The sequence below is a fragment of the Pelophylax lessonae genome (genome assembly GCF_965119305.1).
Source record: "Pelophylax lessonae genome assembly, chromosome: 9".
Lineage (NCBI taxonomy): Eukaryota > Metazoa > Chordata > Amphibia > Anura > Ranidae > Pelophylax > Pelophylax lessonae.
The window spans coordinates 101,359,402-101,384,841 of record NC_138776.1 but is presented as its reverse complement, the minus strand read 5'-3'; the positions used below and the strand labels follow the sequence as shown (position 1 = coordinate 101,384,841).

Below are 25,440 nucleotides of genomic sequence, written 5' to 3'. Positions count from 1 at the left end.
GTATTGGGAATGTTAATTTCCTTATCCTATTCTACCAACATAAACATGCATGCTTGGTTGCTTTAAGCATGCATGCTTAGGTCACAACTGTTTTTCGAGAAAAAAAAAAAACATGCCCGAACAACCATTCACCCAACATCTATGGACAGCTTGAAACAATTCCTTATTAACACTGCAAAGTATAAATGTGCCCAGCCAATAATCAACATCTGTAAAGAGGCCAATAATCTTTACAGAGGAATCCATCCATCTGTTCTTCAGTATGAAAATGGAACATGGCTAAAAGACAAGATACGGCTTTACGAAGATATTGTAAAATATGTGATAAAGTCAACTATGGCAATGGTAGCATAGGATACAGGGCTTACCTGTGCAATTTGTGAGGTACTATTTAGTGTTATTTATCTGGAGATGTAGGTGTATGTTCTAGAGGGTGAACGGGAGGACTCCGAATGTGCCGTGGGGTCATTTAGAAAATCCCAGATGAGGATAGTGTCATCATGAGAACTGCTGACTATCTGGAATTCATCAAACTGTAGTCGGAAAACTCTTCCTGAATGTTCCTGATAACAAACATCAAAAACACAGTCAAACTCTAATATGACAGAAACATTAGAAAGGTAAACCTGGCAGACTACAGACTTCATTTCTCATTAAAGTTCAACATCCTAAAACAAGATCAAATTTTTAGCAGTGTACTGTAGTAATCTTGGACACAAACTTCAGAGGGGCGTCCGAGTGTTGCAGAACGTTCCATAAACTTGTTTGCTGGACTCTGCCAAGTAAAGTTTATGTCAATTTAAACAGTAGCATCCTCTCACCTCTCCTCCCTTCTATCACCAGCTTTTGGAGGAGGCAAAAGCAACTGGAATAAGGTTTTTTACAATGAGAACTGCTTTGTTACACTTTAACATTGATATTGGAGGCCACACACAAATATCAGTTTTTGGGCTGATTGGTCAACTGCAATTTCATGTCTACAGGTAATTTAACAGTAAGAAAAGTAGAGTTTTGACTGGTTACTACACAAACTATCAAGTCTTTAAAAAGGCCCAGGAAACTCAGTGTACAGTTTAAATAGTTTACAAAAAAAAAAAAAAATTAAAAATACATGATTAGTAGATAGCTTTATTTTGGGGAAATGACTGGTCAGGAAAACTCAATAAAATACAACAGCCAACATCTAGTAAGATCGAAAATGCCCAAAGACAGAGACATCCTGGTGACTGCCTGGTTTTATTAAAACTGACAGAAACCGCAACAATTGCCTAAAGTGCATGTAAACCCAAGGGCCTCCTTCACGCGGGCGTTTACCCGCATACACCAGATTCCAGCGCCAATATTCAGAGATCCATAGGGTTACCTGTGGCTAAGAACAGATGTCCAAGCCATGTCCAGGTTTTGACATCTGTCCCTAACTGTAGGTAAGCGCTTTGTGTGTGACTACATGTAAACATTGATGGCCATTTTCAGTCTGTCTTATTTCGCATTTATTATTCTTATTTATTTTGCTGCACAAGCCAAAGCCAGCAAACTGGGCTCAAAAGTATCATCCTGATTCAATGATGTAACCCTGGGGACAGACTCCCAGGAGTGATGAACTTCTGTAGATGACCACCATCAGGTCAATAGCCTTTGAGAACAGCAGATGGATGGCTGCCTCTTTTTGCATGCACCTGTCAATTGAACTGCTAGGATTCTTTGGTTCCTGCCACTGGAATTTTCTGCATTCGGGTAAATGATTGTGTGAAGAAGGCCTAAATCTATTTTTCAGTATGATTGGCAACACACGTTTTACTGTATACCGTTTTATCAATTATTATTTTGGTGTTACTAAGTTTCTTACCTAGAGGTCTGCCAGTAACAGCACTTACTGTTGCAGATTGACAATACTAAGGAGTTGCCTTACAAATTAGCAGTAGCGTGGTCAGCCTGCTAGGTGAGCTCTTTTGGTTGGTCCATGCGCTGATAGGAATTGAAGGAGCTAGCAGAGCAGACTGACAGCACTGTTACTGATTGAAAGACAGTGGCATAGCGCTGTCAGTCTGTAACAGGGAGTGTGGTTATGGACAGGATCTCCAGGTAAGAAACTTTGCAACAAAAATGATTTGGTTAGGAAAACTGTATACAGTAAAACATATCAAACACGCTTAAAATAGATTTAGGGTTTATATACAGTTGAATTGTATACAGGTACCATGATAGTTACCATACATAAAATATGACATTTTGGCAGGCATACATAAGAGTGTCAGAAGACAGTCAGGTCAATAGCGAACTGTTCTTTTAAGTGCATTGTCCACTTATTACGATCCGTCAACTACATTGCTTACTGCGATTATTAGTCAGAAAAGTCATCTCTCTGTAGGAAGATATCCTTAATGTCAGTCAGCTTTGATTTTGAAACTTTTAAAGGTTATGCATTGCTCTATCATATAAACCAAGTGGTAATTTAGGTTTACTGGCCCTTTAAAACAGCGTGCGACAGTCATCACATTACCACACTAATTCAGCCAGACATTATAATGTCTTATAGGAAGCAAAGAGAAGACAAATGAGCCTGCAATCAACATCCATGAACTATGAACCTTCTCCTACTGCTTGCAATTTGAACAGAAGCTATAGGAGGCTATTCCGTTCCTGGTACTAAGCCAAGATTAATTTTGGATGGCCATAATGGTAGTGCTCTCCTCTGATCTCCTGTGGTCACAACCATACACAAACCACAGCTCCGATTCTTTTAAGTGTGCTTCTATTTAACAGGCCGCAGTGAAATTTTGCCAAGAGGGAAAATAATGGTGCCTGGATGAGACCGCAATTACACAGATCTTGTTTCACATCAACTTCACTAACAAATTGAAAGGCTTATTCTTAATGCTGGATACTAAACATTTGAAAGGCCGTCTTTTTCAGGTTGTGTGTATTCCTAATTCACTGCTACATCTTAAAGGTACACTACCTTAAAATATTTTAAAGTTTAAACACTTATAAGAGAAGTATGGGTTTAAATTCCCCCCCCCCCCATGTATACTTACCCAGGTGGATGCAACATTGGTCTGATGCTGCATCTGTCCCCCGGCATCTCTACACTGAGAAGCGAGCAAATGAACACTGCCGATCGCTCGGTTCTGACATCTCCTCGAGCAGAGAGCTGCTGACTGTCAGTAGCTCTCTGCTCTGCCCTCTCCTTGCTCATTTGAGCGCTGGAGCAGGGAGTGGCTGACTCAGGCTCTCAGCGGCTCGCTGAGAGGCTGAGCCGGGTGTCGGTCGAGGCACCTGGCGGATCCCGACTCCGTGGTCGTGATAACGCGGTGCCTAGACCGGCATCTGTGACGTCAGCTGAGAGCGGACTTCAATCCACTCCCTGCTGAAAACGGGTCACAGGAGTGCAGAACAGACTGCACTCCAGTGATCCATAGGAGATGTACAGCCAAATGAGCTTTGGCTGTACTTCTCCTTTAAAAGTAGAAAAAACAATCTATGTTCCTTAAATGCACGTCATTTACCCATTATTCTCTCCCCTGTTGCAGGCCCTCTGATTGGCAAAATTGCCTCATGAATTGACAGTCGAGTCTGGGGCTAGGTGTTAGGAGCGCCAACAGCAGCCCCTATAGAAAAAAAGCCTGCAAGCATTGTTTGCAGACTATTTATAATACATAGCAACAATTGTATCGTAACAATGTATTTTGAGCAGTTATTTTTACACGCACAAAGGAATGTGCCTTTAACGGCATTTATTGTCAGTTTTTAATAGGCTCTCAATAAATAAAAAAAAAAAAAAAAACGAATTTAACCCTTTATTAACAGTTACCATTAAGCAACACTAATTTTTTCCAATTTCCAAAATCATTTTGAGGTCATTATAAACAGGACAAATGACAGAATACACTTTGCATTTTTAAAATCTACAGTAACTTTAGCAGGTTTAAAACTAACATTGGTCAAATTGAAATAACTTTTTTTTTTTAAATTTTGTTGTAGGAACACAATAGAAAATAAAATTATATATACAAATACACACACACACACACACACACACACACACACACACACACACACACACACACACACACACACACACATATATATATATATATACACATATACATACATACATACATACGCACACGGAGACATTTTTGTAAATATTTTTAATATTTTAATATTGTGAATATATATTTTATTATATCTTTTCATGTGACAAAACTGAAGAAATTACACTTTGCTACAATGTAAAGTAGTGAGTGTATAGTTTATAATATAACAGTGTACATTTGCTGTCCCCTCAAAATAACTCAACACACAACCATTAATGTCTAAACCGCTGGCAACAAAAGTGAGTACATCCCTGTGAAGTGAAAATGTCCAAATTGGGCCCAAAGTGTCAATATTTTGTGTTGCCACCATTATTTTCCAGCACTGCCTTAATCCTCTTGGGCATGGAGTTAGCCAGAGCTTCACAGGTTGCCACTGGAGTCCTCTTTCACTCCTCCATGATGACATCACAGAGCTGGTGGATGTTAGAGACCTTGCACTCCTCCACCTTCCGTTTGAGGATGCTCCACAGATGCTCAATAGGGTTTAGGTCTGGAAACATGCTTGGCTAGTCCATCACCTTTACCCTCAGCTTCCTTAGCAAGGCAGTGGTCATTTTGGAGGAGTGTTTGGGGGTCGTTATGTTTGAATATTGCCCTGCGGCCCAGGCTACAAAGGTAGGGGATCATGCTCTGCTTCAGTATGTCACAGTATATGTTGGCATTCATGGTTCCCTCAATGAACTGTACCTCCCAGTGCAGACAGCACTCATGCAGCCCCAGACCATGACACTCCCACCACCATTGGCTTGACACTATCTGAACCAAATAAGTTTATCTTGGTCTCATCAGACCACAGGACATGGTTCCAGTAATCCATGTCCTTAGTCTGCTTGTCTTCAGCAAACTGTTTGCGGGCTTTCTTGTGCATCATCTTTAGAAGAGGCTTCCTTCTGGGATGACAGCCATGCAGACCAATTTGATGCAGTGTGCGCCGTATGGTCTGAGCACTGACAGGCTGACCCCCCACCCCTTCAACCTCTGCAGCAATGCTGGCAGCACTCATTTGTCTATTTCCCAAAGACAACCTCTGGGTAAGACGCTGAGCACGTGCACTCAACTTCTTTGGTCAACGATGGTGAGGCCTGCTCTGAGTGGAACCTGTCCTATTAAACCGCAGTATGGTCTTGGCCACCATGCTGCAGCCCAGTTTCAGGGTTTTGAAATATCAGGGTATATTATAGGGTATCTTAATATAGGGTATCTTCTTATAGCATAGGCCATCTTTATGTAGAGCAACAATTCTTTTTTTTTTGGATTGTCAGAGTTTTTTGCTATGAGGTGCCATGTAGAACTTCCAGTGACCAGTATTAGAGAGTGAGAGCGATAACACCTAATTTAACACACCTGCTCCCTATTCACACCTGAGACCTTGTAACACTAACGAGTCACATGACACCAGAGAGGAAGAATGGCTAATTGGGAACAATTTGGACATTTTCACTTAGCGGTGTACTCACTTTTGTTGCCAGCGGTTTAGACATTAATGGCTGTGTGTTGAGTTATTTTGAGGGGACAGCAAATGTACACTGGTATACAAGCTGTACACTCACTACTTTACATTGTAGCAAAGTGTCATTTTTTCAGTGTTGTCACATGAACAGATTTAATAAAATAATAATATGAGGGGTGTACTCACTTTTGTGAGATGAGATACTATATATATATATCCCGTCTGACTGCTCCATCCATAAACTACTGTACACTTAGTATGGTACTTTATGAGTGGATTTAGTCCTGAGACAACATATACAAGGATACAAGATTAAGCGGACAAAATATGTACATACATATGGTCATATATATTACAGTATAGTATAAATGTAATTTGTATCCTTAGATTGTTTTATAATTACACCTATAGACTCTAGTGATTTTTAGGTTTGTATATTTGTATAACTGTACTGCTGTTTTTTTTTTTTTGTATAAAAAGTATAAACCAACAACACTTATCTGTTAAAATGTAAACTCCCCTTTTCAGAAAAAAAAAAAGTTAAGTTAACATCCTAAACCTCCCCATCCCCCTTTGTTCCCTCTGTACCTGCCTCCATGGGTAAAGAACGGTCAGTGCCCAGGCAGCTTGCATAGCAGTCAAGAGATTTGAGATCCTGCTCTTTACCTGCTTCTTTCTGCAAGGCTTCCAGGACAGATCAGAGCGATTCTCTGTGAAATCACTGACCAATCAAAATTCACTTGAATCTGTCCAAGAAGTCCTACAGAAAGAAGGGGGAGAAGAGTTGGGATTTCAAATCCCCAGGCGATACAATGGCTGTATGAGAACTCACAGCTCATTACCAGTGGAGTTAAGTACAGCAAGGTCTTTCGGGATGAAAGGGAGTAAGGTGTTAATTCACCTTTTAAATTTTTCTGAAAAGATTAACAGGCAGAGTTTAAGCATAGAAAAGTAACGAAGACTGGAAATATTTGTTGCAGATTTTTTATTTTTTAAAGAGTTTTTACTCTTCCTTTTGGGTTTTAGATAGCAAGTGGAGTTATGATTATCACAGGGAATAAGAACCACTCAGAGTTTGTTGCTTCACTGGAGAGAGCTTTGTGAAAGTCTGTTGGTGTCATCGTAGGAGAGACAGTTTCTTTCCTCTCTTCAGAAGAGCCTCCATAATTGCTCAGATCCAATAGGAGCAAAAGGCAGTGACAGACCCTGCACACTCTGCTCTGATTCCATGCAACATTCCTCACTCCACCCAGACACAAAATCCCAATATCTACAATAGGTTTGTGCATCAACACATGCTTCTAAGTAGCAGCAAGAATCTGATTTTCTCTCTGTTGGAGCAATGTCAGCTTAAATAACAAAACTGTGGATCAGGTTGTCAAGTGTTGGGTTTTTCATTTCTTTTTGCGAATATTGGATTACCAATTTTATTCCCATTAGCAGTATGTAAAAGCTGGTAGTATTTCCCAGAAGACTTCAAAGATGCCCTTATAATCTGTAGAGGAGGGTCATTTTCATGTGTTAAATAACCAAGATACATACTCTTGTGCTATATAAAACAACTCTGTTTAAATACCTTAGTTCTGAGCAAAAGGCACAACAAATCTCTGTGTACTTACCACAAGTGTCCGCAGACAAAGTGTCCCTGCGGGAGCACGAGGATCTAAAGCAGCCACAAGGTCCCACACTTTAATTTTCCTGCAAGCCAAAGAGTAAGTTATAGATTGCTCACAACAGTAAGAGACAATGCAATAAAACGAGCCTCGTTTTTCACAAATAAAATGTTAAAGTAATAAACAATATGTAAGTAATGCAGTCAAGGCTATTTAATAAGGCAGCGCAAAGTGCAATGGTTTCAACTTATTGTAGCCACTGTAAATCAGATGGGATCTTGCATTAAAGATAACCGGTCAGCAATTAAACTCTTACCAGTAAAAGCCATGCCTAAGAAATAGCATTTTGTTCATTTTCATAGCAATTAAACCTTCAACCTCATTTATTTCACACTATCGTACATTTTCCTGTGCTTTTCATCACTTTTTTCCCCCATAGAATGCTGAGAGAAATATTAAATGTGAGACAGGTCGATAAGCAGATCACGGGTGACCATGCAGGACACCCGTAGACTTGACAGTGTACCTGTTTGCTTGTACCTAGTGCGGGCAGGCAGATACACACAGACAGGAAAAGACAACTACCAGAACGCTCAATAGTGCTGTGGTAGTTCATTGACAACTACAAGCTGACAACCCCAAAGACTGTTGGGACTTGTAGTTTCCCCTTTACAGAGGACTGTAAATGATTAATGTGGCCAGGAGGGCAAAGCCCCACATGACCACGTTATACTTAACCAGTGAAAGCGGGCGCCCAGAGAAGATGCCCACCCGCTATCACTGGGGAGGGGGGGAGACTCTGCAGCATGTCTGAACAGCCCGATAGGAGGGGCAAAATGTGTCAAGCGGGGACGAATCTGTGACTTATTTCCGGTATTTGGAACGCACGCTGAATGGCGAACCACACCAGCCTTTATGCTCATTTTTTATATTTATGCTGTAAGTGCATCTAATATAATCTCAATACATTTTTAAATGGTTTTATGCTATGGATACCTTTCTTTCATCCCATGTATATACCGGATGAGAGCCATATGGTTGAAGGAACCATTTAGGAAAATTCCAAGATCCAGTAAGTAGGGATGCACCGATCAGACTTTTTGGACCCTATACCGATACCTGGCGTTGTTAAATCGCCAATACCGATCCGGAGCTACACACAAAGCAAGCGGCTGCAGTACAGAGCAAAGCCGCTGCTTCATGTGTGTGGCTCCTCCATTCACAGGCGGAGTGCATCTGATATCATTCCGCCTGTGAGCCGGACCTATACAGGAAGTAGCGGCTCCCATCCCATACTACTACTACACCTAGTAAGGGATGGCTGAGCCGTTACTCAGCAAAAACCGGATTGGCAAGTGGATCGGTCAATGTTACCGATCCCCCGATCCATCTAAAATGGCCATATCGGCGCCGATATCTGATCCGAATATCGATTCGGTGCATCCCTACCAGTACATACTATAAGTACCTTATGTGTTTGGAGGAGGAAGAGTGGAAGTATCACTTATATCTGTGTTTGGTAGTACTACATGCTTATTTGATCTATATTTCTAGCGAGTAGGGATCACAGAAGGGGAGCACTATGATATCATCAGCAGAAGATACCTATCAGCACAGACACTATATTGCAACTTTTGCACTATATTTTGCATCATGGACTTTCTATATTTTAATTTCTTTGCACTAGCACTTAACATTGTTTATTGCACTTGTATGCTAATATTGCACAATATTTTGAAGCAGCGCTTTTTTTTATGTTATTTTAGTGTTTTGAGGTTTTAGCACCTTACATATTAACAGCAGCTTTGTTACTCTATTTGCACGTTTGGTAGCACATTGTTTGTCACGATAGCGTGGGTTTATCAATAAATATTTTTTTTATGTTACATGTTCCATCCTAAATACAGGTGAACATATCCTTTGAAGGAATAAAATAAAGGTGATAAGGGTGAACTTCTCCTTTTAGGAATATCAAGGGTATGACACATCACAAGTCAACCTCAATCTACAAACTGGGTGAGGATTTTTTTAAAATCATGGTAAGATGACAGATCCATTTTACGTGTCTATGCAGTTCTCTGTACATTAAACACCCACTCATATGATATGGCTGTGAAATATGTTAGTGAACCCAAAAGGCTGACATCCTGGACTTTCTGCAGCCTGTGTATCAACTGACCCAGCAAACTCGGTGTGTGCACAATAGCAGCAGTGTTTGTCATGTGCAAGGGTGTAACAAGCAGCGGTGTTCACAAAGAGTCATGTGATGAAACATGAGTGAGCACTGCTGTCAAATAACTGATGCTAATTAGAGCAGGGCCTCTAATAACGAAGCCCCGTGGTGAACAGATCAGGAGTAGATTTTGATAAATGCTTTGGCTAATGAAACATGCCTCAGCTTCGTTACAACCGAAAGAAAAATAAGAATATTTTTGCCACGCAATTCTAAAATGAAGCAAGACAAATAGCTTGAGAACAGGTGATGTTAATTAATGGAGAATGTAAATGGCACCTGATATAAAAACAACATATCCTTTGTATTCTAATTCCTATGTACGAAATCTTTCATATTCAACTTTACCCAGCACTTAGAAAAGCAGTTTAAATTCTTAAAGGGCAGCCTGACCCAAAGAGCCAAACAATCAGATGAGACAGGCATATAGGAATTTCTTTACTGGTCGAGATTTGTACAGTCAAGCACATGTCTTGTGACTCTTATGCCTTACTTAAACACTGTAAGGCAGAAGAAGGGTGACAACATTTTTTAGAACCTTCCGTTCTGCAGTCCTTCTTCCTGTTAAGTCCACGTGAAAGCTTTGTTGTACTGGCGATGCACACTGCATCTCTCTTTTGTAATGTTCCCAGCAGTGAGGTACCCAAGAGTTTAAAATGCAAAACTTGAGTAAGGAAAGGTTTAGTTATAGCTTTGGAATAATGTTCCATAGATGACTACTTCATCAGATCAGGCAGCATAATTCAATTAAGTGACTAGGCATTTTTATTGTACTGAAGAAAACTTTCTTACTTTTCCATATTAGTTTGTTTACTTGAGCTTCTCTGTACTAGGACCATTACAAAGGGCCCTGGACCCTCAACAGGGCAAGGTACAGTGGGTACGGAAAGTATTCAGACCCCCTTAAATTTTTCACTCTTTGTTATATTGCAGCCATTTGCTAAAATCATTTAAGTTCATTATTCTTCCTCATGAATGTACACATAGCACCCCATGCTGACAGAAAAACACAGAATTGTTGACATTGTTGCAGATTTATTAAAAAAGAAAAACTGAAATATCACATGGTCCTAAGTATTCAGACCCTTTGCTCAGTATTTAGTAGAAGCCCCCTTTTGATCTAATACAGCCAGGAGTCTTTTTGGGAAAGATGCAACAAGTCTTTCACACCTGGATTTGGGGATACTCTGCAATTCCTCCTTGCAGATCCTCTTCAGTTCTGTCAGGTTGGATGGTAAACGTTGGTGGACAGCCATTTTTAGGTCTCTCCAGAGATGCTCAATTGGGTTTAAGTCAGGGCTCTGGCTGGGCCATTCAAGAACAGTCACGGAGTTGTTGTGAAGCCACTCCTTCGTTATTTTAGCTGTGTGCTTAGGGTCGTTGTCTTGTTGGAAGGTAAACCTTCGACCCAGTCTGAGGTCCAGAGCACTCTGGAGAAGGTTTTTGTCCAGGATATCCCTGTACTTGGCCGCATTCATCTTTCCCTCGATTTCAACCAGTCGTCCTGTCCCTGCAGCTGAAAAACACCCCACAGCATGATGCTGCCACCACCATGCTTCACTGTTGGGACTGTATTGGACAGGTGATGAGCAGTGCCTGGTTTTCTCAAAAAGTTCTATTTTGGTCTCATCAGACCAGAGAATCTTATTTCTCACCATCTTGGAGTCCTTCAGGTGTTTTTGTAGCAAACTCCATGCGGGCTTTCATGTGTCTTACACTGAGGAGAGGCTTCCGTCGGGCCACTCTGCCATAAAGCCCCGACTGGTGGAGGGCTGCAGTGATGGTTGACTTTCTACAACTTTCTCCCATCTCCTGACTGCATCTCTGGAGCTCAGCCACAGTGATCTTTGGGTTCTTCTTTACCTCTCTCACCAAGGCTCTTCTCCCCCAATAGCTCAGTTTGGCCGGACGGCCAGCTCTAGGAAGGGTTCTGGTCGTCCCAAACGTCTTCCATTTGAGGATTATGGAGGCCACTGTGCTCTTAGGAACCTTAAGTGCAGCAGAAATCTTTTTGTAACCTTGGCCAGATCTGTGCCTTGCCACAATTCTGTCTCTGAGCTCTTCAGGCAGTTCCTTTGACCTCATGATTCTCATTTGCTCTGACATGCATTGTGATCTGGAAGGTCTTATATAGACAGGTGTGTGGCTTTCCTAATCAAGTCCAATCAGTATAATCAAACACAGCTGGACTCAAATGAAGGTGTAGAACCATCTCAAGGATGATCAGAAGAAATGGAAAGCACCTGAGTTAAATATATGAGTGTCACAGCAAAGGGTCTGAATACTTAGGACCATGTGATATTTTAGTTTTTCTTTTTTAATAAATCTGCAACAATGTCAACAATTCTGTGTTTTTTTGTCAGTATGGGGTGCTATGTGTACATTCATGAGGAAGAAGAATGAACTTAAATGATTTTAGCAAATGGCTGCAATATAACAAAGAGTGAAAAATTTAAGGGGGTCTGAATACTTTCCGTACCCACTGTATATTCCAGATACTGATACATCACGGTTAAGCTGGCTATATTAGTCAAATTTTGTGGAAATTATAAAATATTTATCAGCACATTTCATCTTACCATCATTACCTGAATTCAATTTATTAGAATTCCCTTAAAGCAGAACTGCAACTTTATTTTCACTAGAACTGATATAAATGATCAATCCAGCATAGATCCATACCTCTGTACTACGTTGCTCTGTTATCTGCAGATCCCCTGATATTTTGGGTTTAGTTGTGGCTTTGTGTCATGTGACACTGTAGATCCAGCTGATAGACTTATGTCCCTTCCACAGCCACTTCCTGCAGCAGTTATAGTCTAACACTCCCCTTTTTTTCAGACTCTGCAAATTATGGAACTTCCTTCACAGCTCTGATGGTGGGTGGGATTGAATACATCCTAATTAGCATTCAATCCCGCCCAGCCACACCTACAGGAAGCGTCCAAACCTCCCAAGTCCCGCCTCACAGATCACAGCACTATTCAAGAAGGAAAGCCCTTCATACACTGCCTATTCTGAAAGCTAGCTGTGCTTCTGTTGGGCAGGATTGAATTCTAATTGTGATCCATTCAGTCCCGACCAGTTAGCTTTTAGAACGGGCTGTGTATGAAGGTGTATCCTTTATGAATTCAGTAAATATTCCGACCAGTGTGAACAGGGAGAGTCCCCCCCCCCCCTTTTAAGATCCTGTCCTCGGTGGCGTGATTCATTTACATATGAAGGAAACATCTTTATAATAACCTCCCATAGCCCTTCCTCTGTAGTCTTGCAGTAAGCCATTATTCTTTGGCATGCTGCAAGACAGGAATGACACAGGAGGACGTATGACAGAATTTGACCTTTCACCAACTACATGAAGACCCAGAAACCCCCACAGAAACCCTGGGACCCACCTACATCAACTCCAAGAACTGGTACAAGTGACTCCCATAGCTCAACCTAAAGCTACAAAGGCTCAAATGATCATGGGAGATGTGGTAACAGTACTGGGAAAGGAAGAAAGCAGAAAGTCAGATCACTAAGAAATTCAGCCAAGAGGAGGGGGTGACATCACAGACACAGAAACATGCTGTATACTGCTAAAGAACGTAGGTTACACATAAAAAAATGACAGTGGGGTTGCGATCCATTTACATGCACAATGCATCTGCTGCTTAGGGAGCAAAAGCTGGAGTTCTTCTTTAAATGGAATCCCAAGAATATTAAACAGGCTTGTTTTGTGCCCGTCTGTTTTTATACTAAGTGGCCATGCAACAAATGATCTGATATGTAATATAAGGGGTCGAAAAAAAGAAGAAAGAACTGTACTGAGGAGAGAGATTAGTAGTATTCTCTTCCAAGAGTGAAGTACCAGTATGTAGAGCTGATGACCTATTACTGTTGTCTTAATTAAGGCAATAATATAATACCTGCAATATCATTTTTGACCGTAATGTTAAAACAATTTGAAATCACAGCAAAAATCTTTCTACCCGTGAATGTGTTTTTTGTTCAGGAAACATTGTACAGTGTTTCCTGAACAAAAAACACATTCACGGGTAGAAAGATTTTTGCTGTGATTTCAAATTGTTTTAACATTACGATCAAAAATGATATTGCAGGTATTATATTATTGCCTTAATTAAGACAACAGTAATAGGTCATCAGCTCTACATACTGGTACTTCACTCTTGGAAGAGAATACTACTAATCTCTCTCCTCAGTACAGTTCTTTCTTCTTTTTTTCGACCCCTTATATTACATATCAGATCATTTGTTGCATGGCCACTTAGTATAAAAACAGATGTCATGTAACTATGACAGCTGAAAAGAAATATGTTCTCATAAAAAATACTGGAACGTTGATACATATTTCCCTAGCTCCTCATTAAGGAACTTAAAATAAAAAAGGCTGATCAAGATTTGCAGCACTTATTCCAAAGACTGTTACAAGGCAACACTTAAGAAGGTTGCATGGCTTGCAAATATTGTGCAAAGTATGGCACCCTTAGAGCCATGCTAGACCCTGATGAACTCTGTGCTTAGGTAATATGTAATGTAATAGCCTTAGAGCAATTGTACACTAGTGATCCTGTTGTGGTGGCAACTCACCAGCATCCAGATTTGTAGGAGTAGAGAGAACACTCACAAAGCTCCTATAGCATTGCTCCCACCCTGCATCAGAATGCCCCTCAGTCACTGCCCCCTCATTGGGAAGTGAGATTCCGCAGCGAGGGAGAGATGCCATAGAAGCAGGTGAGTAGTCTCTTTAGTGTTCCTTTGACCTTAAGCCAAAAGAAAAAATATAATTTCAGTCTACAAAGAAGTAAAATTTTACAGTTTTACAGCTGTTATCCAATGACTGCAAGACATCTGTGATATGAGAAAATAGCAGCCTATATGCAGAGATACTGTTATGACAGCAAGCAGAAAGCCACGATTAACTTAGCTAAATTAGATTGCAAATAATAATTCTACAATAACAACCATACAAATGAGTATCTAAAGCTCCATATAGATGTGGTATCCTTATGAGAAATGCTTGTGACTACTATAACCTTCTATGTAGAACATCTTTATGTGTTGAAACTTGTGCATACAAAATTCCTTTTATCAAAATGTTCCTTCAATAGCAGTTCAATATCTTAACAGATCAAAAACATGTTTGCCCAATGCATATGTACAACTGGTTACAAAGCTGGAGTGTGCAAAATCTGGTGCGACTGTGCATGGTAGCCAATCAGCTTCTAATTTCAGCTTGTTCAATAAATCTTTGACAAAAAAACAAAAATGGAAGCGGATTGGTTTCCATGCAGAGCTGCACCAGATTTTGCACTCTCCAGTTTTAGTAAATCAACCTCAATAGAAGGTGTGATAAACTTCACTACTGTGTCTTCTGCTTACTCCTCCATAGCTTAGACAGATTCATGCATCAAGAGCCCAAAAATAACAGTTATAGGTGGAAATTCTCTTAATGATAATAGCACATGTGCGGTTTTTCATTTCAAGTGGTTTAAAAACCCGCTCATATACCCAGTGAAGAAGTGAATAGCCTCACATGATACACAGAGATGAAACAAATCCTCCTACATCTGTTTTTTACTTGTTTATCTGCAGTCTTCTATTGTCTACACGCCTTCAAAAGAGCACAATTGTGATAAATTCCTTCGGCATCTGTGAGGAGCACAGTTACAGGAGAAGGCAGTTACAGCTCTTATACACTGTGTGAGAACTGACTGGAGGAATGGGACACACCCCGCTCCACAGGCACAAAGGAACATGCAGAGCAGTGTTCTGATTAGACAAGCTGTGTGCTGAGCCCTCCTCCCCATTACAAACTGTATCTCATGTGTCGGGAAGACTTCCAGAAGTGACTTATGCTGATAACAGAAGAACTAAGCACCAGAGAGAAATGACAATTAGAGCTTTGGAGATAGACAAGTAAACACTACAGATTATACAGTATGTGCTTTGTTCAGATTTCATGACTGAGGTTTTCAACCATTTTAAGGCATTATTTGTTTGTGAAGGTTATCTGCTAAGCACATTCTGTTTAAAGGTTTCTATTGGTGCTTTTACAGCTATCTGTAATAAAAGGAGCACATTACCCTTGTTCTTTAACTCATACTCTATAATTATCCCCCTATCTCCTAATAAAGATACATTTAGGAAAGAAAACTTGAGAACAAACATACCCGTCGTATGCTCCACTGACTATTCTTTTGTTGTCAAAACGGATGCATCGTACCAGTTCTTCATGTCCTTCCAGAACTCGTAAACATGCTCCACACTCAATATCCCATAGTCTGTAAGAGAAGAAAGCCACCACATAAAAATATAAAAGGGTCATCCTAAAGTCTTCACCTAAAAAGTCAGAGTAATCAAAATTTTACATTGTAGTATAGAGAATAAGGAGATGCCAACGTAGATAACCCACCAGCTTATTTTACCAAAGGCAGCTACGAATAAATTCTACCCTCACTGCTGAAGCCCTCAAGATAAAAACAAGAGAGTGTGATTCAACATACAGTATCAGTGTCCATTCAAAACTGAAATCTGAATAAAAAAATGATCCATTATTAAAATGCTTTTAGAGAAGAAAAAAAAAAAGTGTCCTCTTGGGCTAACAAGTTTTCTTCCACATCCATTGTCCTCTGTAATCAAAAGTGTAATATTGACCCCACGCATATACATGCTGTTAGAAAGTCCATAAGTGCTGAAATAACCAATAGCTGGGTGCAGAAGGCATCTTCAAACAGACAATCTTAAAGAGAGTGGATTATAGCAGCAGAAGACCATGCTGGGATCCAAACCTGCCAGCTAGGAAAAGAAAAATAGGGCTACATTGTGCATGGTCTGACAAATCTTGTTTTATGATGAAAAATGAGAACTGCTGTAGAAAGTGACCATTGGGGCCCCCTTATGATGCTCATTATTGTTACTCCATATTATATATAGAACACACACCCACACACCCCCGCCATGAGGTCACCTACAAAATATCCTGTCTGTCCTAGGAAACAATAGAGTACCTGCAATAGATTGGGCCTGCAGGCACAGTTGTCCATTTGGCTTTGTTCACTGCTACATTGCACCTTTAGAGTGATAATAAAGGCACATTTTTTTTTTTTTTTTTTTAAATAACGTCATAAGTGCTCCATGCAGTGGTTTGCACAGAGAAGCCCTGATCCTCCTCTTCTGGGGTCCCCTGTCGGCGCTCCTGGCCCCTCCCTCCTGCCCACATAGCAAGCAGCTTGCTATTGGGGCTCCACAGCTGCTGCTTTGTTTATCCCATTCACACACAGAAAGCGTCTTGGCCCCGCCCCCTCCTCATTGATCATTGGCTCAGCTAATGAGGTGGAAGAGACCTAGGGAGGGGTTTTGCGGTCTGTTGCAAACAGAAGGTATTTTACCTTCATGCATAAGATGCATGAAGGTAAAAAACCTTGAGTCATTTACAACCACTTTAATTACCCCACTTGATGAACTCCAGCTTCACCTTGACAGATATCACTTGCAGGATTGTTTATTATAATGCTACAACATCAATGGCCTCAATGCTAAGCCAAAGTGTCAACAAGCATCTTTTGTTGAGGTCTGCTTGCAATGGAAAGTACCCTAGAGCAGGGCTTCCCAAACATTTTTTGGCCGAGACCGACTTCTGAATACAGTTATTTTTCGGGACTCACTTGCTTGTAATTGAATATTGTAAAGCGCTACAGAATTTGTTGGTGCTATATAAATGCAAATAATAATAAAATAATGCATATTTTAAAGGGAGGGGGATGTTAAATTAAATATATCAATTCACTACTTTTAAATGTATTATTGAATACACCTGCCAGATGTTCTAAGTGAGGGTTCAGAGACAGTATAAGGCAGGCAGAGGACAGAAATCAACAACCCCAGGACAGTGATCAGCAGGCTATATGGCACTCACCCTCCTTCCTCTCCCAGCGGTCCACAGTGAAGGTGAAGCCCGTTTGCCCTTTCCAGGGCCCAGCACACCTCACCGAGAGTCTCCATGATGAGGAGCTCTATGCTGGTCTTGGTGTCCTGGCTTCTCGCCTTCAGATCCTCTAGTGGGATCACAGAAGCTGCCATGAACTCTTGACACCGCGGGGCCACCTGGTCCTCATATGACACAGAGGCTGCAGTCTCTGCCTGCTATAGCTGAGAGAATCCTGCCGCCAGTGTAGCCACCACTGCTGCCGCCAGCAGGACCGAGGAGCTGGCTCTGCACCCCATGAACATATCCTATATAAAAGCCCACATACGTACTCACTGATGCAAGTATCCTCCTCGCGGGAAATGTAGACCAGCCTCCTTAAACTGCGTGGACGGGGTCCTAAATCCATTGCGATTTGACTGCTATGGCTCTTTGTAATTTAAGCACAATTTAAGCTGGCCTGCTCTCAATGATTTCCTGCTCTGCGTGACCCACTCAAACGCAGCTCGCGACCCACCAGTGGGTCCCAACCCACAGTTTGGGAACTCCTGCCCTAGAGGATTAAACATTGAAAAGATGGCACTTCTTTTTCTGCCATTTACCTATACAAATGACCATACACAAGCCAATCCCTCACCAGCATGACTAAATAAGAGATCCATTCTACCTTGCTTGAATTTCCACACTACTTGGACCGAGAGCAAAGTATTTCCCAGTTGGTCAATGAATAAAAGTGTTGCAGGACCAAGAAAAGGTTTTATACCTTTTTGTCAATTAAAAACTGAATGATCACCAAATGGCAGAATGAGAATTTCCAACGCTATAGAACAGCATTACAGAACAGTGGCTAAATGCTTAGCACTTCTGCCTAGCAACACTAGGGTTGTCGGTTCGAATCCCAACCACGGCACTGCCTGCTTGCAGTTTGCATGTTCTCCATGTGCCTGCATGGGTTTCCTCCCACACTCCAAAGACATGCAGGTAGGTTAACTGCTCCTGTAGTGGCCTTAGTATGTATTCATAAATGTGAGTTTGGGACCTTAGATTTTAAAGTCCTTGAGGGCAGGGACTGATGTGAATGTATAGTATTTTTGTGACGCACTGCTTAAATTGATGGTGCTATAAAAATATCTGTAATAAATAATAAAAAATTACTAAACCATGTACAGTACATTTGGTACAGCAGACACACAGGGAAGTGACCTGCTAGCCGGAGGGAGATCCACCACAAAGGTGCCGTCCAACCCCCCTCAATTCTTAACCGGTTGCCGACCACCGCAAGTACATATACTGCGGCGGTCAGCCCCGGCCAGGCAAAGTGACGTACCTGTACGTCACTAGTCTGGAAGCCAATAGCAGGTGGGCGCGTGCCGCCGGAGGCGCGCTCCCACCTCGGCTCGTTCACGGACACCTCCGTGCGTGTGACCGGCGGACCCGATGTCCGCCGGTCACTCGCAATCGTCCGCTGTGAAGGGAGAAAGGCAGGCGGCTAGTGTAAACAAAGCCGCCTGTCATTCTTCCCTGTGTAAAAGCGCTGATCTAACGGTCCTGCTATGTAGGACCGTTGATCTGTGCTGTTACACACACAGCCACATCCCTGCACTGTAAGAAGCACGCCCCTAGGGACACACATAGTCACTGCATCTCTAATAAAGTTAACCCCTTCCCTGCCAGTGTCATTTTTACAGCAACAGTGCATATGTATAGCACTGATTACTGTAGTTATGTCACTGGTACCCCCAAAAGTGTCAAAAATGTCAGTCAAGGGTCCGATCTGTCCGCCGCAATGTCGCAGTCCCGCAAAAAAAAAAAAAAAAAAAAAAAAAAAAAATCGCAGATTGCCGCCATTACTCTTATTTCCCTTAGTTAGTAAATGCAATAACTTTTGCGCAAACCAATCAAAATACGCTTATTTTTTTTTTTTACCAAACATAGGTAGCAGAAAAAAAATTGGCCAAAAATTTTAAAAAAAAATTAGATTTTTACATTTTTTTGGGGAATTTCATATAAAAAAAAAAGTGAAAAATATTGTTATTTTTGCAAAATTGTCGCTCTTTTTTTGATTATAACGCATGATCAAATAATCGCACAGGTGATCAAATACCACCAAAAGAAAGCTCTGTTTGTGGGGAAAAAAAGGATGTCAAATTAGTTTAGGTACAGCGTCGCACGACCGCGCAATTGTCCATTAAAGTCACGCAGTACCGAATCGCAAAATACCCCCTGGTCAGAACGGGGGTAAAATCTTCCGGGGCTTAAGTGGTTAAGGAGCTGACGGCCAGAGGTGCAGGGGGATATGCTGCAGGCATCACAGTTGCAGTCTGCTCTGGTCCAGTAATGTGATCTACACCAAAGCCTTTGCTGAGAGCCAGTCATGTGACTGGACCTGAATGCCTTTAGCAAAGATTCTTTACTTTTTGGGTATATTCATACGATCGAGTGGAAGAGGCCTTACCAATTTGATCCTATATGGTTTGGAAAGTCTATGGGTCTTCCTGTGGATGTACTAAGAGAGGCATTTAAATGCACTGCACACTACTATTTATGGTCTGGTAAGCAGATTCGATTGTATCACGGTGGTGTGGCGTGCTTTATTGACACACAGATTGGTGGAGGACATTCATCTCTTCCTTTTCAACTTCGGAATGCTGCATATGGACGTTTTTTAATTTAAACATTAGCACAGAGTTTCCTTTATCAAGCATAACCCTTGGGTATGAGCCACTGGTGCTAGTACACTATGTAATATCGGAGTAATAACTATCCCTTCAGATATTTAGAAGAGTTTGCTACCCAACCATTGTTAACCCTACACAATCCAACTAGTGATACTAGAATTTGTCAGATCACTTGCCCTTTTAGTTGCAGGGTCAGAACCAAATACCCAATTTCTATATTTTTGTTTTAAACTGCCATCTGATCTGCTATATCATCCTATGTGTCTGAACACAAATGTACAGTAACAGAAAACTCACTGCTTATCCAAAGCATTATAAAGTTGTTTTATTCTCTATTTTGTTCTGTGGCGCTGTTTATCTCTAGATATCCATGCAGATTTTCCCATTCATCATCCAGCACAATCAACTGCCTCACTGTTCATTATTGACTGTGTAGTTTCTCTTCGCTTAGATATTGAGTATGAAATAACAGCTCCCTCAAGAAATGTATTGGCTGCTTCCCAGTAAAGATTCAAACTTTTTTCCTGCTGTGTTATTAATAATTGGACATAACTCCCACTGTTGACAAAAGTAGGATATAAAATCTTTATTCTTCAGCAACATGGGATTAAAAGACCCAGAAAGAAAGCTGGAAGATGGAACTGTGACAGCTATAAAAAACGGTGTCTAGAGCAAAGAAGGTAACATATCGAGTGTACAGATAAATAAGCCAAATACTAAATAATCTTATTATCAAAGCATTTTAGAGGGTTATCAATCAGGTAACTCTGTACAGCTATATTGTTGAACTTTCAAGCTGTGGGTATCTAAGAAAGTCAAAAAAGGTTTCGGCTTTCAGCAAAAAAACTTGAAAGCTCCTTCTTATAACTAAAGTTTATGTCTAAACAAAATAAAAGCATATTTTATGCAGTACATCTCTGAAATTTAGTACTGTTCAAAAGTTTTAGGCAGCGGTAAAAAAAAGGCTCTAAATGAAGAATGCTTTCAGAAATAGAAGTGTTAATATTATTTATGAATTTATTTTTTGATCAATTACCAAAATGAAAAGTAAATGAACAGAGGAGAAATCCAAACCAAATCAATATTTTCTGTGACCACCCTTTGCCTTCAAACCAGCATCAATTCTTCTAGGTACCCTTGCACACAGTTTTTAAGGGAACTCCACAATGCCATTAAGAACTATCTGCAGCCTAAAGACCGAGGAGTCCTGGAATGATGGTTTGGTCCCTGCAGAGCCCTGATCTCAACATAATCTAGTCTGTCTGGAATTTCATGAATAGACAGAAGGATTTGAGGCGACCTACATCCACAGAAGATCCGTGGTTCATTCTCCAAGATGTCTGAAACAACCTACCTGCCGAGTTCCTTCAAAAACTGTGCAAGTTTGAAGCCTTCAAAGAAGAATTGATGCTGGTTTGAAGCCAAAGGGTAGTCACACCAAATATTGATTTGATTTAGATTTTTCTTCTGTCCGATCACTTTGCATTTTGTAAATTGATAAATATAAACAATTAAAAAAAAAAAAAAATAATAATATATATATATATATATATATATATATATATATATATATATATATATATATATATATATATATATAATTTTTTTAAGCATTCCTACTTTACAGCATTTCTTCACACCTGCCTAAAACGTTTGCACAGCACTGTACATTTTCTCCATGCTGTAGCTCTAAAAAATACTGAGAATAAAAAAAACCTACTGATCCTGACAAATATCTATTGACCTCCTAACCTCATGTAGTATGCTGTCAAATCTGTCTCTGCTGCACTAAGGTCCCAAGCAGTGTCCTTAAAGGAGATGTACAGCCAAAGCTTGTTTGGCTGTACAACTCCTATGGATTATGGGAGTGCAGTTTGTTCTGCACTCCTGTGATTCGTTTTCAGCAGAGAGCGGGCTGAAGTCCGCTCTCTGTTGACGTCACAGTAGTCAGTCCAGGCACTGCGTCATCACGACCATGGAGTCGGGATACGCCAGGTGCCTGGACTGACACCCGACTCAGCCTCTCAGCAAACCGCTGAGAGCCTGAGTCGCCCGCTGCGCCCCATCCACAGCCCAGCGTTTCAATGGGCGAGGAGAGGGCAGAGCAGAGAGCTTGGTTGTCAGTGCAGAAGTGCCAGGGGATTGATGCTGCATCCACCTAGGAAAAAAAAAAAGGAAACCCCATACTTCTCTTTTAAATCTGCCCAAGTTTTCCCCTCCTGGACAACAAACTCCCACCCCTCCTAATCTCCACAGCATAAGGTAAATATTTTCTTTAGCCCAGCATCGGAGAAAGTAGGCAGGGATGACAACACTTCTTGGGATTTCAGTGCAGCAGAGACAGATCCCTAGAGGATGTTTGCTGTGTGTTCTCTGACAGCTTTAAAAACATGTGGGTACCCTCTACATCTTGTACTAGAAATGCTTTATAGGGGACCCAAATCTCGCCAACATTTACCATTTTTGAGAATTAGATCTAAAACAAAACCTAATTTCTAGCTGAAACACAGAAAACTGACAACAAACAATCATTGTTAAATAACAATACTCACCTTATGGTATTATCTGAAGAGCCACTAACCACCAGTCTGTCCCGATACTGTAGACAGGCAATGCCACGCTTGTGACCATTTAATGTACGTACAAATTCACATGTACTCGTGTTCCATACCTGGTGACAAACAAACAGGGATAAAGACCAAATTTTATATACACAAAAAAAGTTGCAAATTTAATTTTGTATTTTTAAGCCCAAAATCTACTTAAAAAAAAGCATCTAAGTTTGAGCAGACACACTGATGGGTTGAATAACCTGTCAGTCTCTTACACAATAAGTTTAGCAGGAATGTCACTGCATCACCACCAGAGTTCCACACACTCTTTCTTGCTGTGACCTTTCACAGTTGTGGAGTTACTCTCTACCTTCAAAGGAATAAAAGGAGATGTTTCTGCTAGAGCACAGATACTCAACCCTGTGACCCACGACCTCAAACCAGGGAATCGCAGGGTGGCAAGCCCAAATGGTGTTCAGTGGGTTGCCCACCGAGCCATCCCAGAGCATTAGAGTGCATGGAGCAGGTGCGGGCACCAGAGGAAGCAGGCAGCCATGGAGGAAGCAGGCAGCCATGGAGGAAGCAAGAGCTGCATAAGCCAATGCTTCCTCTCTAGCGCCAACTCCTATCCAAGATGGAGTGATAGCAAGTCCATTTCACCTGGGATTTATTTAGCAGCTTAAAGAGCTATGCCAGCAGAAGGTCAGTGTATTAAATATCACATACACTGCACTTTTTTTTTACCATGGGCATATTAGCATTTATAAAAAAGGGTTATTAAGCTGCTTTCACACTGATCCGCATGTGCAGCTGCGATTTTCCTGCGGGTTAGCTGTATTGAGGCATAGATTTCCATTATATCCTGCAGGCTTTCTGAAAGGGCCCAACAACTCCTGAATGCAGGAATTTTGGTGCACTTTCAGAAAGTGCACCACAGGCACAAGACGTAATAGAAGTCTATGGCTCAGTATAGCCAACCCGCAGGAAAGCCACAGGTGCACTGTGTTGCACCTGCGGTGCTGGTAAAATGCAGTGCATCAGGGTGAAAGCAGCCTTATAGGGGGGCTCAGGACAGTAATGGCTCCCTTACATTTGCAGTTTGGGGGGCAGTAAAATGCCATAGTTCATTGTTGTCTATGACTGCCTATCAAATTGCGTAAATGGCCCTCGCTCAGCAAAAGGTTTGAGCACTCCTGTGCTAGAGTCTCCAAGAGACTACGCTTTAACACAGCTTAGCTTGCCTTTGAAATGCCAACTGGGTGCTGCAACTACTGAATCATGCACTCAATAAAAGGACACAGTCATGAAGGAAACATGTAAAATGGCATTGCTTCTCCTATCTTTGTTAGCTGCCCAGTTTGCATGCACATCCCCTGACTTCATCACTTTTCAAAGCAGAATTACAAAACAAGCATATGACCCGTGAAGATAAAACACACTTGATCAACTTACATTTTCTTTGTCAAGAGCTCTGAAGGCATCAGCACCAGAGTCAGATAACTTATTTTAGAAAGAGAGAGCAATAACAGTCTATGCATTTCTATAATATTCAAAAAGGCTGCCCCCCCACTTTGCTAAAATGCAGCATTAAAGTGAAAAAAAAAAATCACTTACCTGCACCTTTATTCGAACAAGCTCCTGGATAATGCGGAGTAGCTCAAATCTCATGAGATGATGTGATGCTGATGCATTGCGCAGGTTCATCTTCTTGTAGGATTTGGGCTACTCCGCATTCCTCAGGATCTTGCTAGAAGGATGAAGACATTAGTACAACATTTTGGAAAGGGGAGAAGGCCCACACTTACGAAGTGTACTTTGCTTTTTAGAGAGGGTTAATCTCCCCAACAGGGACACAGCTAGCAAAATACCTCCCACACTTTCAACACTACCACAGCATTTATGGTTTATATTTGATGCTTAAATTGAACAATAACCACCTCAATATTCTGTGTGGTGACTTAAAAATAGAGCTATTTATATCAGTTCCTGTCACAAAGACCTCTATAATGCGGTCTATACCCCAGTGACAAGCACATACATGAAGGGCAAAAAAAAAAAACCTTCTAGCATTTTTGGTTTGTGAGGAAATTGGAAGAGAGGGAGGAAAAAAACACTAGGATGAGAAAACATACAACCTTACTGCAAAACAATTTTTACTTTAATTGTGCAGGACAGACAATCAAGAAATATCACCTACCTTAATAGTTCTGTCACCGGAGGCAGAGACAATGTACTTGTCATCAAAGTCCACCACATTCACTGCAGCCCTATGGCCCACTAGAACCCTTCGTAAAGTGATATCTGTTGCAGAGGCCATGTCCCATACTGCAATGGAGCGATCTTTGGAGCAGGTGACCATCATACCGTTATTAAACCGCAAATGCAGCACAGCCTCGCAGTGGTGAATTAATGTATTCAGCATCTCTCCTGTGTTTACATCCCAAACCCTGCAATTAAAATATTAATGAAAGGTCAGAGATGCCTAAAAAGATCCTCACATAGTGGTACAGAACTCCAGCAAAACTGAACCATATATTTCCCCAGGTACCCAACACTCATTTGCGCTGTGGGGAATCTTCTTCATATTTTCTGGGACTGCCTGAAATTAACAGACTTCTGGGTGAAGTGGAAAATACGATCAAGACTAACAGAAGTGACCCTCAACAAAAACCCAGCTGCTTACCTCCTGAATGACACTCCATTATCTAACAACATATTTAAAATTCCTAACTTAAAGGATAAGTTCACCTTTGGGAACATGTAACATGTTCCCAGTGCTGCAGCTGCCATCCGCTACTTCCCCTCCTTGTGCAGCAGAGCAGTATAGGGAGAAGTTCCCCATACTAGCTGCCACCATTTGAAACAGCATTGCCATGCGGGGCTCCAT

General features: G+C 41.2%; 1 protein-coding gene across 2 annotated transcripts in view; it reads right to left on the bottom strand.

Moving 5' to 3' along the window:
- BTRC (beta-transducin repeat containing E3 ubiquitin protein ligase) overlaps window positions 1-25,440 on the bottom strand; it is a 339,554-nt gene that overhangs the window by 2,071 nt on the left and 312,043 nt on the right. For both annotated transcript variants that reach the window (XM_082267987.1, XM_082267988.1), the window contains 5 exons: window positions 24,751-25,000; window positions 22,554-22,672; window positions 15,570-15,680; window positions 7,167-7,245; window positions 369-563 (listed from right to left, as the gene is read on the bottom strand). In XM_082267987.1, coding sequence (XP_082124113.1) covers window positions 402-563; window positions 7,167-7,245; window positions 15,570-15,680; window positions 22,554-22,672; window positions 24,751-25,000 — 721 coding nt within the window. In that variant the 3' untranslated portion in view covers window positions 369-401. The remainder of the gene's footprint in view (window positions 1-368; window positions 564-7,166; window positions 7,246-15,569; window positions 15,681-22,553; window positions 22,673-24,750; window positions 25,001-25,440) is intronic.